This window comes from Lampris incognitus, chromosome 12 (assembly GCF_029633865.1).
Source record: "Lampris incognitus isolate fLamInc1 chromosome 12, fLamInc1.hap2, whole genome shotgun sequence".
Taxonomy (NCBI): Eukaryota; Metazoa; Chordata; class Actinopteri; order Lampriformes; family Lampridae; genus Lampris; species Lampris incognitus.
In genome coordinates, this window is record NC_079222.1 from 53,344,979 (window position 1) to 53,357,079 (window position 12,101).

General features: G+C 41.7%; 1 protein-coding gene across 1 annotated transcript in view; it reads left to right on the plus strand.

Annotated features, from left to right (window-relative positions):
• The window catches only part of aldh7a1 (aldehyde dehydrogenase 7 family, member A1), a 49,199-nt gene that overhangs the window by 15,935 nt on the left and 21,163 nt on the right, over positions 1–12,101 (plus strand). Inside the window, exons 5-6 of the mRNA XM_056290491.1 lie at positions 9,784–9,907; positions 10,764–10,896. Coding sequence (XP_056146466.1) covers positions 9,784–9,907; positions 10,764–10,896 — 257 coding nt within the window. The remainder of the gene's footprint in view (positions 1–9,783; positions 9,908–10,763; positions 10,897–12,101) is intronic.

Consider the following 12,101-nt stretch of genomic DNA (forward strand, 5'->3'; position numbering starts at 1 on the left):
ATACATTCAGCTAAACCCAAGAACCCTTTCATACATTTGGCTAAACACAAGAATGTTTTGATACATTAGGCTAAACACAAGAACCCTTTGATAAATTTGGCTAAGCACAAGAACCCTTTGATACATTTGGCTAAATACAAGAACCCTTTGATACATCTAGCTAAACCCAAGAACCCTTTGATACATTTGTCTAAACACAAGAACGTTTTGATACATTTGGCTAAACACAAGAACCCTTTGATACATTTGGCTAAACACAAGAACCCTTTGATACATTTGGCTAAACACAAGAACGTTTTGATACATTTGGCTAAACCCAAGAACTCTTTGATGCATTTGGCTAAACAAGAACGTTTTGATACATTTGGCTAAACACAAGAACCCTTTGATACATTTGGCTAAACACAACTTTTTTGTAACAATGTCACTTGTCAGTTGTTGAACGGTTTTATAAATTAGTCCATAGGTTTTTAGATATGGCTTGTAACCTGTAAAGCCATGACACAACTTATTTGTGCAATTTTTGAAATACGATATTTTAATTATGTGTTCAGAATTCTATAATAATCATATATTACTTTTTTTAACAGTTAGAAAGTGCTGTAAATTAAAAGTATTTAAAGGCCTCAAACTAACCATTAATGACTTAGAAGTATGGTACCAATAATAAGTGTTTATGTTTATGAAAGTATATGGAACCTTTTATTATAAATTGACAGTTTTTGAAAGTGGCCTTGAAATTTCACCTTTGTAGTCACCACTGAATATCAGGAATTGAAAACAAGACAACTGATACTTTGGTAACGTGTTACAATAAGGGTACATTAATTAATAGTAGTTAATGCAGTAATAAGCATTAACTAAGGTAATTAACAGTTAACTAATGTTTTTAACGTTAATACAGTAATAAGCATTAACTAACAATTAATTTAATAATGTTGACTGCTAAATGTATATAAATAATATCCAAAGGAATTGAATCGAGTGCAACTGGACTTGGTATATATCCGTGAAGACGTTTCGCCTCTCATCCAAGAGGCTTCATCAGTTCGTACTTTTCTGACTAGACCAAGCTAGTCTGACTGACTGGTGATGAAACTCAGATATTTATCCTCTTTGGAGTCGTTATCAGAGCTATTGATGTCCATGGCTCTTTGTGTTCCGACGTTAAGCAACGCCCGTCGTTATCAGAGGTATTGATATCCGACGTTAAGCAGCAACGGTCGTTGGGGATGTTAGTTTCGACTTCGTTAGTGCTCCATTCAGTGGTCATGAGTCGTTGGAGCCGTTAGTGACCGACTGTTGTTCTTGGAGGCTAGGCTTCTTGAGTCTCCTGGGTAGAGATGAAAGGACGGCATTGTAAGTGGGAGATAGGTGGTGTCGCAGACCTCTTCCTCTGTTGAGGGATGGTTTTTCCAGTTTCGCATAGATGGCTTCCTTCACCCCTCTTTCAAACCATCTATATCTTCCCTGTACAAAATGTGTACATTGCTGTCCTCGAAGGAGTGTGTCTTCTCCTTTAGGTGTAGATAGACTGCTGAGTCTTGTCCTGAAGAGTTTGGCCTTCTGTGTTGGGCCATCCGTTTGTGTAGTGGTTGTTTGGTTTCTCCTATGTATAGGTCAGTGCAATCCTCATTGCATTGTACAGCATACACCAGATTGCTTTTTTGGGTGTGTGGTACACGGTCTTTGGGATGAACCAGTCTTTGTCGGAGTGTGTTGCTGGGTTTGAAGTATACCAGGATGCGGTGTTTGTTAAAAATTCTCCGGAGTTTCTCGGAGACCCCAGAAACATACGGGATGACTATGTTATTCCTTCTGTTCCCTTTCTCCTCATCGCTCACCCGGATGGTGTTTTTGGAACGTGTTGCAGTTTTCACAAAGGTCCAACTGGGGTAGCCGCAGGTTTTTAAAGCTCCCTTCAGGTGTTTGTGTTCTTCCCGTTGGGCCTGAGTGCTGCTGGGCACATTGTCAGCTCTGTGTTGCAGAGTTCTGATGATGCTCAGTTTGTGTTCCAGATGGTGGTGTGAGTCGAAAAGTAGATATTGGTTTGTGTGTGTAGGTTTCCTGTAAACCCCAATGTGGAGGCTCCTGTCTTCCCCAATGTGGATGTCACAGTCCAATAAGGGCCAACTGTTGTTCTTTATGTCTTCCCTTGTGAACTTAATGTTCTTGTCCAGACAGGAGCCTCCACACTGGGGTTTACAGGAAACTAACTGCTCCAACGACTCATGACCACTGAATGGCGCACTAATGAAGTCGAAACTAACACCTCCAACGACCGTCGCTGCTTAACATCGGATCACAAAGAGCCATGCACATCAATAGCTCTGATAACGACGGGCGTTGCTAAACATCGGAACACAAAGAGCCATGGACATCATTAGCTCTGGTAATGACTCCAAAGAGGATAAATATCTGAGTTTCATCACCAGCCAGTCAGACTAGCTTGGTCTAGTCAGAAAGGCATGGCTTATTAGATATTTTGATATTTAAATCAGCAATAGGCCTTTAGCCTAATGACTCATGAAGTGAGGCCATGTGAGGAATCACAAGTTGTGGGAAATGAAAGAACAGACGTTGGCGATATCATTCTGTCTTTAGATCAACGTTTTCCCCCACTTGTATAACTAGGCTATTAGCATCAAAGAACACAAACATGAGCCCTCCTCCTCGCTCTCTATCTGATCCCTGATATGAATGAATAGCCTACAAATTTGACAAGGGTGAAAAGAAATATCAGTCTCGGGCATCTCCCATCAGGCTGCTATAGCCTACTCTCACTGGAGACATGCGTCATACAACCAATCCCAAATGGCACCACTCCATGGACAGACTGGTAAATAACACTTTATGGACTGGCGGGGAAAATACTAAGACTAGATTATATGAAAACAGAACCAAATTCGTTTTATAAGCCAATGTGACTTTGATTTTTTTTTACTTTCTTTATTTTTAGAAAGTGGTGCCCCCATTTTCAACGAGTGCAAGATTTAAATTATCGTGTAGTTATGCTACAGGACTCGGAGATGGATCTGAAGGAGGTTTTGATTATCTTGTTCAGGACTACTTTCATCTTTGCTTTCCGAACAACTCCGTCTTTATCTGGTAGGGCCTTCACAATAATGCCAATGGCCATTCATTCCTTCTGACTTGATTATCCTTCATCAGAACAACATCTCCCTCCTTAAGGTTTGACCGGTTGTGGAACCAATTCTGGCGGCTTTGAAGTGTGCTTAGGTGCTCTTGACACCATTGAGCTCGAAAGATGTCAGCCAAGACCTGAACTCTCGTCCGCTGTTGTTGGAACATATCACCCTTCATGAAATCTCCAGGAGGAACTTAAGAAACACTAATTTTCTGGGTGAGAAGAGTTGAAGGGGTCACGATTAGTGGGTCTTCTGGGCTGTAAGTGATAGGCACGAGCAGTCTTGCATTGAGGATAGCTGAAACCTCCACCATCAGAGTTGTAAGGACATGGTGGATCAACTTTGGATTTCCAGCTTGCAGGTGCATGGAAGGATATGTTGTACTATGCCAATCATTCTCTCCCACACCCCACCCATGTGAGATAAGTGGTTGAAAACCCACTGGCATTTCTGGTTGAGCAGGTAGTGCTCAACATTATTATAATATTATTATATATAATATGATTAATCCCCACGACCCTGAGAGCAGGATAAGCGGTTTGGATAATGGAATGGAAGGATAATATTATTAAAAGTTATATTATTTTTATATTTACTCTTAACTAATTAACTAATTAACTTTTAATTCATACTCTCTATAACTTCAATATGGACTGCTCAGTGACAAGCAAATGAACAGAACAGCCCATCTCTTACTATAGGCTTGTCCACCTCTGGTGGGGCATGCAGGTAACTCCCGGGGGCCAAAAGAATCCAGCCCAGCATATGAGAATGGGGAATCCATCTGCAAGCGCTCTGGGAGCAGGCCTACCATTTCTGTTTCTCCATCCAACCCTGTCATTTCCTGCATAATACATGTGTGTAATGCTACTTATACTTCTCTTACCCCCAATAATCCATAAGTCACTTGATCTCACAGCTTCCTCAGTTATGTGCCATCTTTGATGCTTTACTGATATGTGGTGGTGACGAATGAGCAGCAAAGCCACATGATGTTTGCCTGGAATGTGGAGAGGATTTGCTTCGTGTCTTTGCAGCTTAGACTGTGAGGTATCCTCCCACTCAAAGGAAGCCATCATCGTCTATGACTGGATAAAGTTTTCAAAGAGAACTATTGGATGGTCTTGTTTTACTCAAAGACATTTGATTTCTTTTGTGTACACCTCATGTTACACACATGTGATAACGTGCTCCACTTTGATTAGACCCTCTTCTGTGAACGCCTCCTTATACAAGTGCCATTCAGTGCAGCTGCTGTCATTCCTAGCATAGCTGTGAGCGATGTGACGAAGGTGAGCCACCGCTTTGACTAGAGAATCTCATTTGGAAAAGTGCTCAAAGCGTTGTGTTCTTAAAGTACCTTTTGACACTGTGGTAGTGATTGTGGTCACTTAAGAGCATATTTCATTGTCCGACTCTGGGTTGATGAGCTTGGATTGGGCCTATTTTTCATCTGTAATCTCATTTTTCAGCAGGAATACTGGACCAGACAGCTAATTAGTAGTAGGTAGGTGACATGCGGTCACTGATTGAGAGCCATGGTCAGCAGGATTGTGCTCAGTGGGAATGTAATTACACTGCTCTGGCTGAGAAGACTTTTATTCGCTACACATGATTTTTCATGTACACAGAATAGTCTTTTTTGATTATGAATATATCCTAGTATGGCTTTGCTGTCAGTGTAGAAGGTGACTCTCAATGTTCATGTCAAGTTCTCACACAATGATCTCAGACATTTCCACAGTAAGTAGTGTAGCACAGAGGTCGAGTCTGGGAACAGTAGGCTCTGATACAGGAGCTAGTTTGGCCTTGTTTAAAATGAAGCCAACTTCACTAAGGCCCCTCCGGCGAGTGACCTTCAGGTAAGCTCCAGCAGATATAGCTTGAACAGAAGCACCTGAGAACACACAGGTTGGGTTCACTTGGCTTGAGATATGGAGAATGATACACAGGCTGCTTTTTAAGATCTTGCAGAGAATCTTGCCATCTTTTCCATCCCTTGTACTTTTTGTGAGGCAAGGGGCTGTCCCATTCAAGGCCCCTGCTGGAGAGCTCCCTGAGAAGAAGTCTACCTTTTATTGTCATATGGGCTAGAAATCCTAAACGGTCAAATGGGCTGTTGATTGCCAAAAGCACTCCACAACATGTGAAGGGTTTCTGATTCTGTGGAACTTGAAATGTAAATATATCAGAACTGACAATCTAACTAACTCCCAAGCTGCACTGAACTTGAATCTCATCCTCGGAAAAATCCAAGACCATAGCCCCTATCTTCAACAGGGAAGGCATTCATCACCTCCAGTCTGTTGGATGCAATCTTGTGGATATGAATGTTGGATAGAGCAAGCATTTTTCTGAGCTCTTTGCAGAACAAGAATAGCTTCGGGTTCAGTCGGAAAAAACTTCAGGACATCAACATACTAGAAATCCCTTTCTATGAAGTGCATTGCATCACTGCCATACTGCCCTCTGTTTCCCTTCTTGCCTTTCTCAGTCCAAAGATTTGCCACAGCTGGACAAGGTCGGTTACCAAAGACATGAACTCTCATGCGGTAGTCAACCATGTCTTTGCTTAGGTTGTTGTCTTCGTACCAGAGAAATCGCAATGCATCTCTATCCTCTTTAACAACAAAACAGTAAAACATTTGTTGTATGTCTGCTGTGATGGCAACATGTTCCTTTTGGAAATGGAGGAGGACTCCTAAAAGGCTGTTATTAAGGTCTGGCCTTGCAAGTAGCACGTTGTTCAGCGAATCTTCATCAAACTGATCACTTGAGTGAAATACCACACGTATCTCCTCAGGTTTCTGTGGGTGGTGGACCCCATACATCGGAAGATGAAGAAAAGAAGAAATAAAATACCAGCTTTCTTTTGCTTCTTCATTCGGCGGTGCCAGCTCTGCATGGTTGTTTTACAACATTTTCTGCATAAACTTGAGAAATTACACTCTAATGTCCCCTTTCTTGTCTAGCATGCGCCGAAAAGACAGAAGCTGCCTGTGAGCGTAGTTTCTATTATTTGGAAGAGGACTTCCGGGTATGCAAAATGGCAGTGTGGCAACCCAGCTATTGGTGTTGTCTTCCTCCAGAGAGCGTGTCGAAGTGTCCTTGAGCAAGACACTGAACCGCTTACTGCTCCTAATGAGCAGGTTGGCACCTTAAATGGCAGCCTCCACCACCAGTGTATTTATGTATCTGTGTGTGAATGGGTGAATGTGACACATTCATTGTATTGCACTTTGAGTGGTTGATAGACTAGATAAGTGCAATATCAATGCAGTGCATTTACCATTTATTTACAGTCTCTCCTAGTTTCTTCAAAGTTGACTCTGGCTAGAGCTGAGACATTCAGGTGAGGGGGAATGGCCTTTGGAATGTTCATGAAGCTGAGTTTCTCCTTCACATTGATGTGACTGTAAAATCGGATAAAGAGGCTTGGGCATCCATTGTTTAGGATGTGTGTTGTCATGACATTAACTTCTGCTGGCTTATGAGTGTTGCCAAGACACACGTCACCTACAATGACCCAGACCATGTCCAGTTTCTTTGCATATGGGTCATTGTGTTTCCCACTGAAATGCTTCCTCATCTTGTGAACGCTCAGTTGAGCAGGCCTGATGAGAAGTAGAATTTCTGCATCTGGGTCCAGAGGTGGTATCTGTTCAGCTATTGGCCTCAGATGTTGGTGATGCAAAGCTGCTTCAGGGGTATGTATTTCCTCCCGGTAGTTGGGAATAACACTACACTCAATGAGTGTGGGAAGAGAGTCTAATTTCCTTATCAGTGGATTCCACAGTGAAGCCACGTGCTCTTCTGTCTGATGTTTCCATGACCCCAGCACAGATCTTCATTGGTATGGCTCGGGTGTGTTATTGACATTGAACATGTCAAAAAACTCCACTTAAAGCAAAAAATCTCCCAGTTCACAAAGCTTGAGATGGTCTTTGCTGCTTAGTTTTGGGAAATTCTCTAATTTCGTGAACAGTGACCTCTATTGCCTCGGGAGAACCATAACATTCTTCTGGTCGGGACCAGATCATTCCCAACCCAAGAGATGGTTGACGGCTGTTGACTCTCTTAATTCTCCGAGCATACTCTGCTGACTCGGGGCCCAGACACTTAATAAGCATGCTTACTTCTTCGCTGGCTGTGAGACCCAGTTATGCTATGTTACATGGTAATTGGTAAATGGACTGCATTTCTATAGCACTTTTCCAATCTACCAACCACTCAAAGCGCTTTTACAATGTATGTCTGACATTCATCCATTCACACACACATTCATACACTGATGGAATTTTGAAAGGTAGACTTCCAGCTTAGACAGTTTTCAGGTTTGTCATCAAACTTGGTAAACTCTTCTGTTACCAACTGGCTCTTTGCTAGAAACCTTGCAAGCTCAGTGGCTGTGATGTTATTGGCAGTAGGTTGTGGATTGTGCATCCGTTGATGATATGGCTTATTAGATAAATAACAGTGTTGCTGTTTACCTGTATCTTCGCTCTTAATTGATGCTCTAACATCCCCTGGTGAGAAGCCAAACTGCACCTCTATTCCACTAGAATAAGCTGGCTTGAACTGCCTCATAGGCTACAATAGCTGGTGTGAAATTGTGACGTCTTCATGCAACACATGCATATCTGTAATTTTTCTAACAGGCTCGGTGCTGGAGTGCAGAAGGACATATTCACTGACCTTTTGCATTAGGTTTGTTTCCAAAGGTAGCAGATTCCATTACTTCTGCTTTTGCTTCAGCTTCCCTCTGTCATTGAATTGCATTGAGCATTGCTTCTTGGCAAGCCTTTTTAACTTAAATTTCAATTTCTTTTTGTGCAAATGCTGCTGTAGCTTTAGCAGCCTGTGCTTATGCTCTTGCCTGGGCTGCTACCATACTGGCCCTGGTTGATGCTGATGATCGCACTGATGATCTGGTGCTCAGCTTTCCTGAAGATCTGGAAGATTTTTTAGATTGGGCGGCAAGTGACCTGGTCTCCTCTTTATTTTGTTCTGTAACCTCTGTGCTCTCCATGTTTTCCATGATGTGGGATAGACTGACGTCAGTGAAGATTGGAGGATTTGTTTGGCAAACGTTTACTGTGTGAAGCTGTTGCCATCAGTTGCTGACTTCCAGTCCCTCGCAGAGTGCAGCCATTTCACTGTTCTGCTCAGACCTAATTGTCAACTGTGTCCTGTATTAAGATTTGCAGTCAGCTAAACTCTTCCTCATACTCTTCATCTAAGGAACAGACCAACGTGTTGTATTTGGACAGGTTTAATATGAGAGTGTGAAACTACAAAGAGCCAAAAAATATACAAGCAAATATTGGTTCTCACCAAGAATTACGAGTACTGTATTGGATTTAGAATATTAATTTTTCTCCTACAGGCAAACATTCTTGCAAGTGTCAAGTTAAGTCAATTTTATTTGTCTAGCCCAATATCACAAATTACAAATTTGCCTCAAGGGGCTTTACAGCAACACAACATCCTGTCCTTAGATCCTCGCATCGGATAACGAACAACTCCTTAAAAACAAACTTTTAACAGGGGAATAAATAAACCCTTGTTGAGTAAACAAGTTATTCACTTAAAATTAATATGTGATACAAAGTAATGTAAATGTACCTCCATCTGCCATCTTACCCATACTCAGTCAGCTACAGGTTGCACATGCCAACAAAGTCTTTCTAATGACAACAAACTAACAAAATAGACACTCAGAAATATATTAAATTATACTGACTGGCATTGCCACATAAAAGGCCAAAAAAGAAAAAGAAAGTAGGATGGATGCTGATAAAACTGCACTTTCACTCTGGTAAAACAGAGCCATACTAACAGGAAAAGAAGAAGAATACAACTTTGTGTCACTTACGACATATAAGTACTGGGCGAAAACTGCACTACCTGAATTTAACACTAGGTGGTAGTAAAATAAGCTACAAGTCCATTACAGTTAATTTGAGTCACGCATGTATGCGCACCAGCGAAAGAGAGCAGCATGGGTTGAGCGAGCTAGAGAGTGAATGAAGCAATAGCGATAGTGACAACAAACGTTTTCTGAAGGTTTTGAATCCCCACAACCGTAAGAGCTTTTCCATTTACAGTCATAACTGTTCACAAAAACATTTAGGCTGATGGGTCCAGTAGTTTGTGAAATTAGCCGCGGACAGACAGACACACACACACACACACGAGCAAATGGGCCTTGAATTTATAGAAAATGCGTTATATCTAGATATGTATCTTTATCTGGATTGAAATGACCCGTCGGGATATGAGATTGTGGTCATATCGCACAGCCCTGGAGCTCTCAGGTTTCTGATCTCTACACAGTAAATTAAAATCTCTAGCATACGTTTTGGCTGAGGCATTTGAAGAAATAATATTCACTCTTGAAATATCAAGACAGATTTTTTTAACTTTGCTGTCATGCATGAATGACACTTCAACTGTTGTTGAAAGTTACCAAGGGAAAGATGTGAAACTGAAAGTTAATTTCTTCAGCTCTGGCATTTCAAACTGGTTGGATTAGAATGAGCGGCATGATTTGTTGCATGGCTGTTAACAAGCTGTAGAAAGCCTCATGAGTGCCATAATTTTCCCAGAGTGTACATGTTCCTGCTCTTTCCAGGTGTCCTTGGAGATGGGAAAGATCTATCTGGAGGGAGTCGGAGAGGTGCAGGAATACGTTGATATCTGTGAATATGCTGTCGGCCTGTCTAGAATGATCGGTGGTCCCATCCTTCCTTCAGAAAGTAAGTTTTGATTCACTCTCTCTTCTGACATGTGGCTTGTCCTTGAAATAATGTGGTGATTGACTATTGTCCATCTATGTACACTGAGAACCAAACTCATGCTGAACAGCAGAAGCTGAATTAAGTGCCATCCTCTTGGAAAAAAAAAGTGGTACTTTATTTTAGGGGGTCGGAAATTACCTAGTAATAAGGTGGTAATTATCAGGTAATTTCGTAGAAATAAGGTTGAAATTACCTTGTAATTTGGGTTAGGGTTAGGGTTGGGGTTAGGGTTTAGGGTTAGGATTAGGGTTAGCTGTAAAATTACATGTAAAAACTACCACCTTATTACTAGGAACTTACAAGGTAATTTCAACCTTATTTCTAAGAAATTATGTGATAATTACCACCTTATTACTAGGAAATTACTAGGTAATTTCTGACCCCCTAAAATAAAGGGTTACCAAAAATTTAAATGCACATGACTTTTTTTCCCCAGAGGCAGACTCAAGACAGACCAGATACAGAGCAGATCTGTATTGTCCCCCCCCCCCCGCCCCCCTTTTCCTCCCCAATTGGAGCCGGCTAATTACGCCACTCTTCTGAGCTGTCCCAGTTGCTGCTCCACCCCTTGTGCCGATCCAGGGAGGGCTGCAGACTATCCACATGTCTCCTCCGAAACATGTGGAGTCACCAGCCACTTCTTTCCCCCTGACAGTGAGGAAAGAGTTTAGTTTTCCAACTTCATGCATTGTCAGAAATTAGTTTTTTGTTTACTTGAGATGTTATTTATACAGTTCAAAGTGAAAATGTCACATCTGATACAGTGAAGCTGGTGTTACTACAAATTAGTAATTGATGTTTGTGTCTTTTCAAGGACCAGGCCATGTCTTGATTGAACAGTGGAACCCTGTGGGTCTAGTTGGCATAATCACCGCCTTCAACTTCCCTGTGGCGGTCTTTGGCTGGAACAATGCTGTTGCTCTCATCTGTGGTAACGTCTGCCTCTGGTAAGGATTAAGATTAAGATCTGTGAACTGCAATCACCTAGACAAAAGGAAAACTAATGTTTTCCTTTCCTATCACTTTATCCTGTAGAAAAGTTAATTCATAATCCTACTCAAAGCGTAGATCTGTAATCATTGTATGTCTTTTTGATGGTGGGGGAAACTGGAGCACCCGGAGAAAACCCACCACAGACACGAACACATATTCACCATAAAGCTGCTCTAGGTTACTTTCTTTTCACGCCGTTTCAGGAATCAGGAACATTTTATTTGTCATTTCATTTTATGTGCTAGTACGTACACAAAAGAAATGAAATGCCGTTTCCCCCAGCCCACAGCAGTGCAACACAAAAGGCAAAAACACATATCCGAAAACCTACAAAAACATAGAGAACAAAGGAAAAACAGCCAACAACACAGTCCACTCAGTACAACACGGTCCAAAAACTCCACCGTCCAGAGAACGAACACCAGCTAGGATGACTGTTGGAACTGCCGGTCTGCATGGGCTAGCAGTTAACTTAGCCTGCCCCACTTCCATGTCCTGTCAGACCGCCATCGGTGTTACCTCTTCAGGCGCAGCTCCAGGCAGGGGCTGTGGTCCTTGGGCCCATCGGATGCAGCAGACCAGGCTCCCTCAGCCAATCCAAAGCTAGCTCTCCAGCCAGACACCTTCGACACACCTCCCCCGCACTCCACACGACGACACAAACGCATAGGCAGGCAAAAGCACTGCACCAGGGATGGAAATTAACTTTTTTGTCCACCTGCCACTGTGGCTGGTGGATTCCAAAATCTACCAGCCACTCAATTTTTTTACCAGCCACTTTCTTGTTTTAACCGGCAGTGTAACTGCATGTGAAAAATAATAAAACAAGATCTACAATGTTCAAGCAATAGGCTATTTTAAATATTTAAACTCTTAAAGTACTATTTTCAAAATCTAGTTTACTCTTCTATGGTTTTCAAAATTGTGTACACTACCTTTAAAACATTTAACATATTTGTCAAAAAATAACCAGTGTATCAGTGCCACCAAAATTCCCTTTACTATTACATAAACCAAGACTGTAACAAGTAGAAGGGATTGTGTCAGTTTGGGTCTTAATTCAACACTTCATCTAACGTTAGTAAATGACGATTTACTTGCTAACTACACGTAACGTTAGCTAGCTAATGGCATTACATGACAGCTATATTCTGACCTT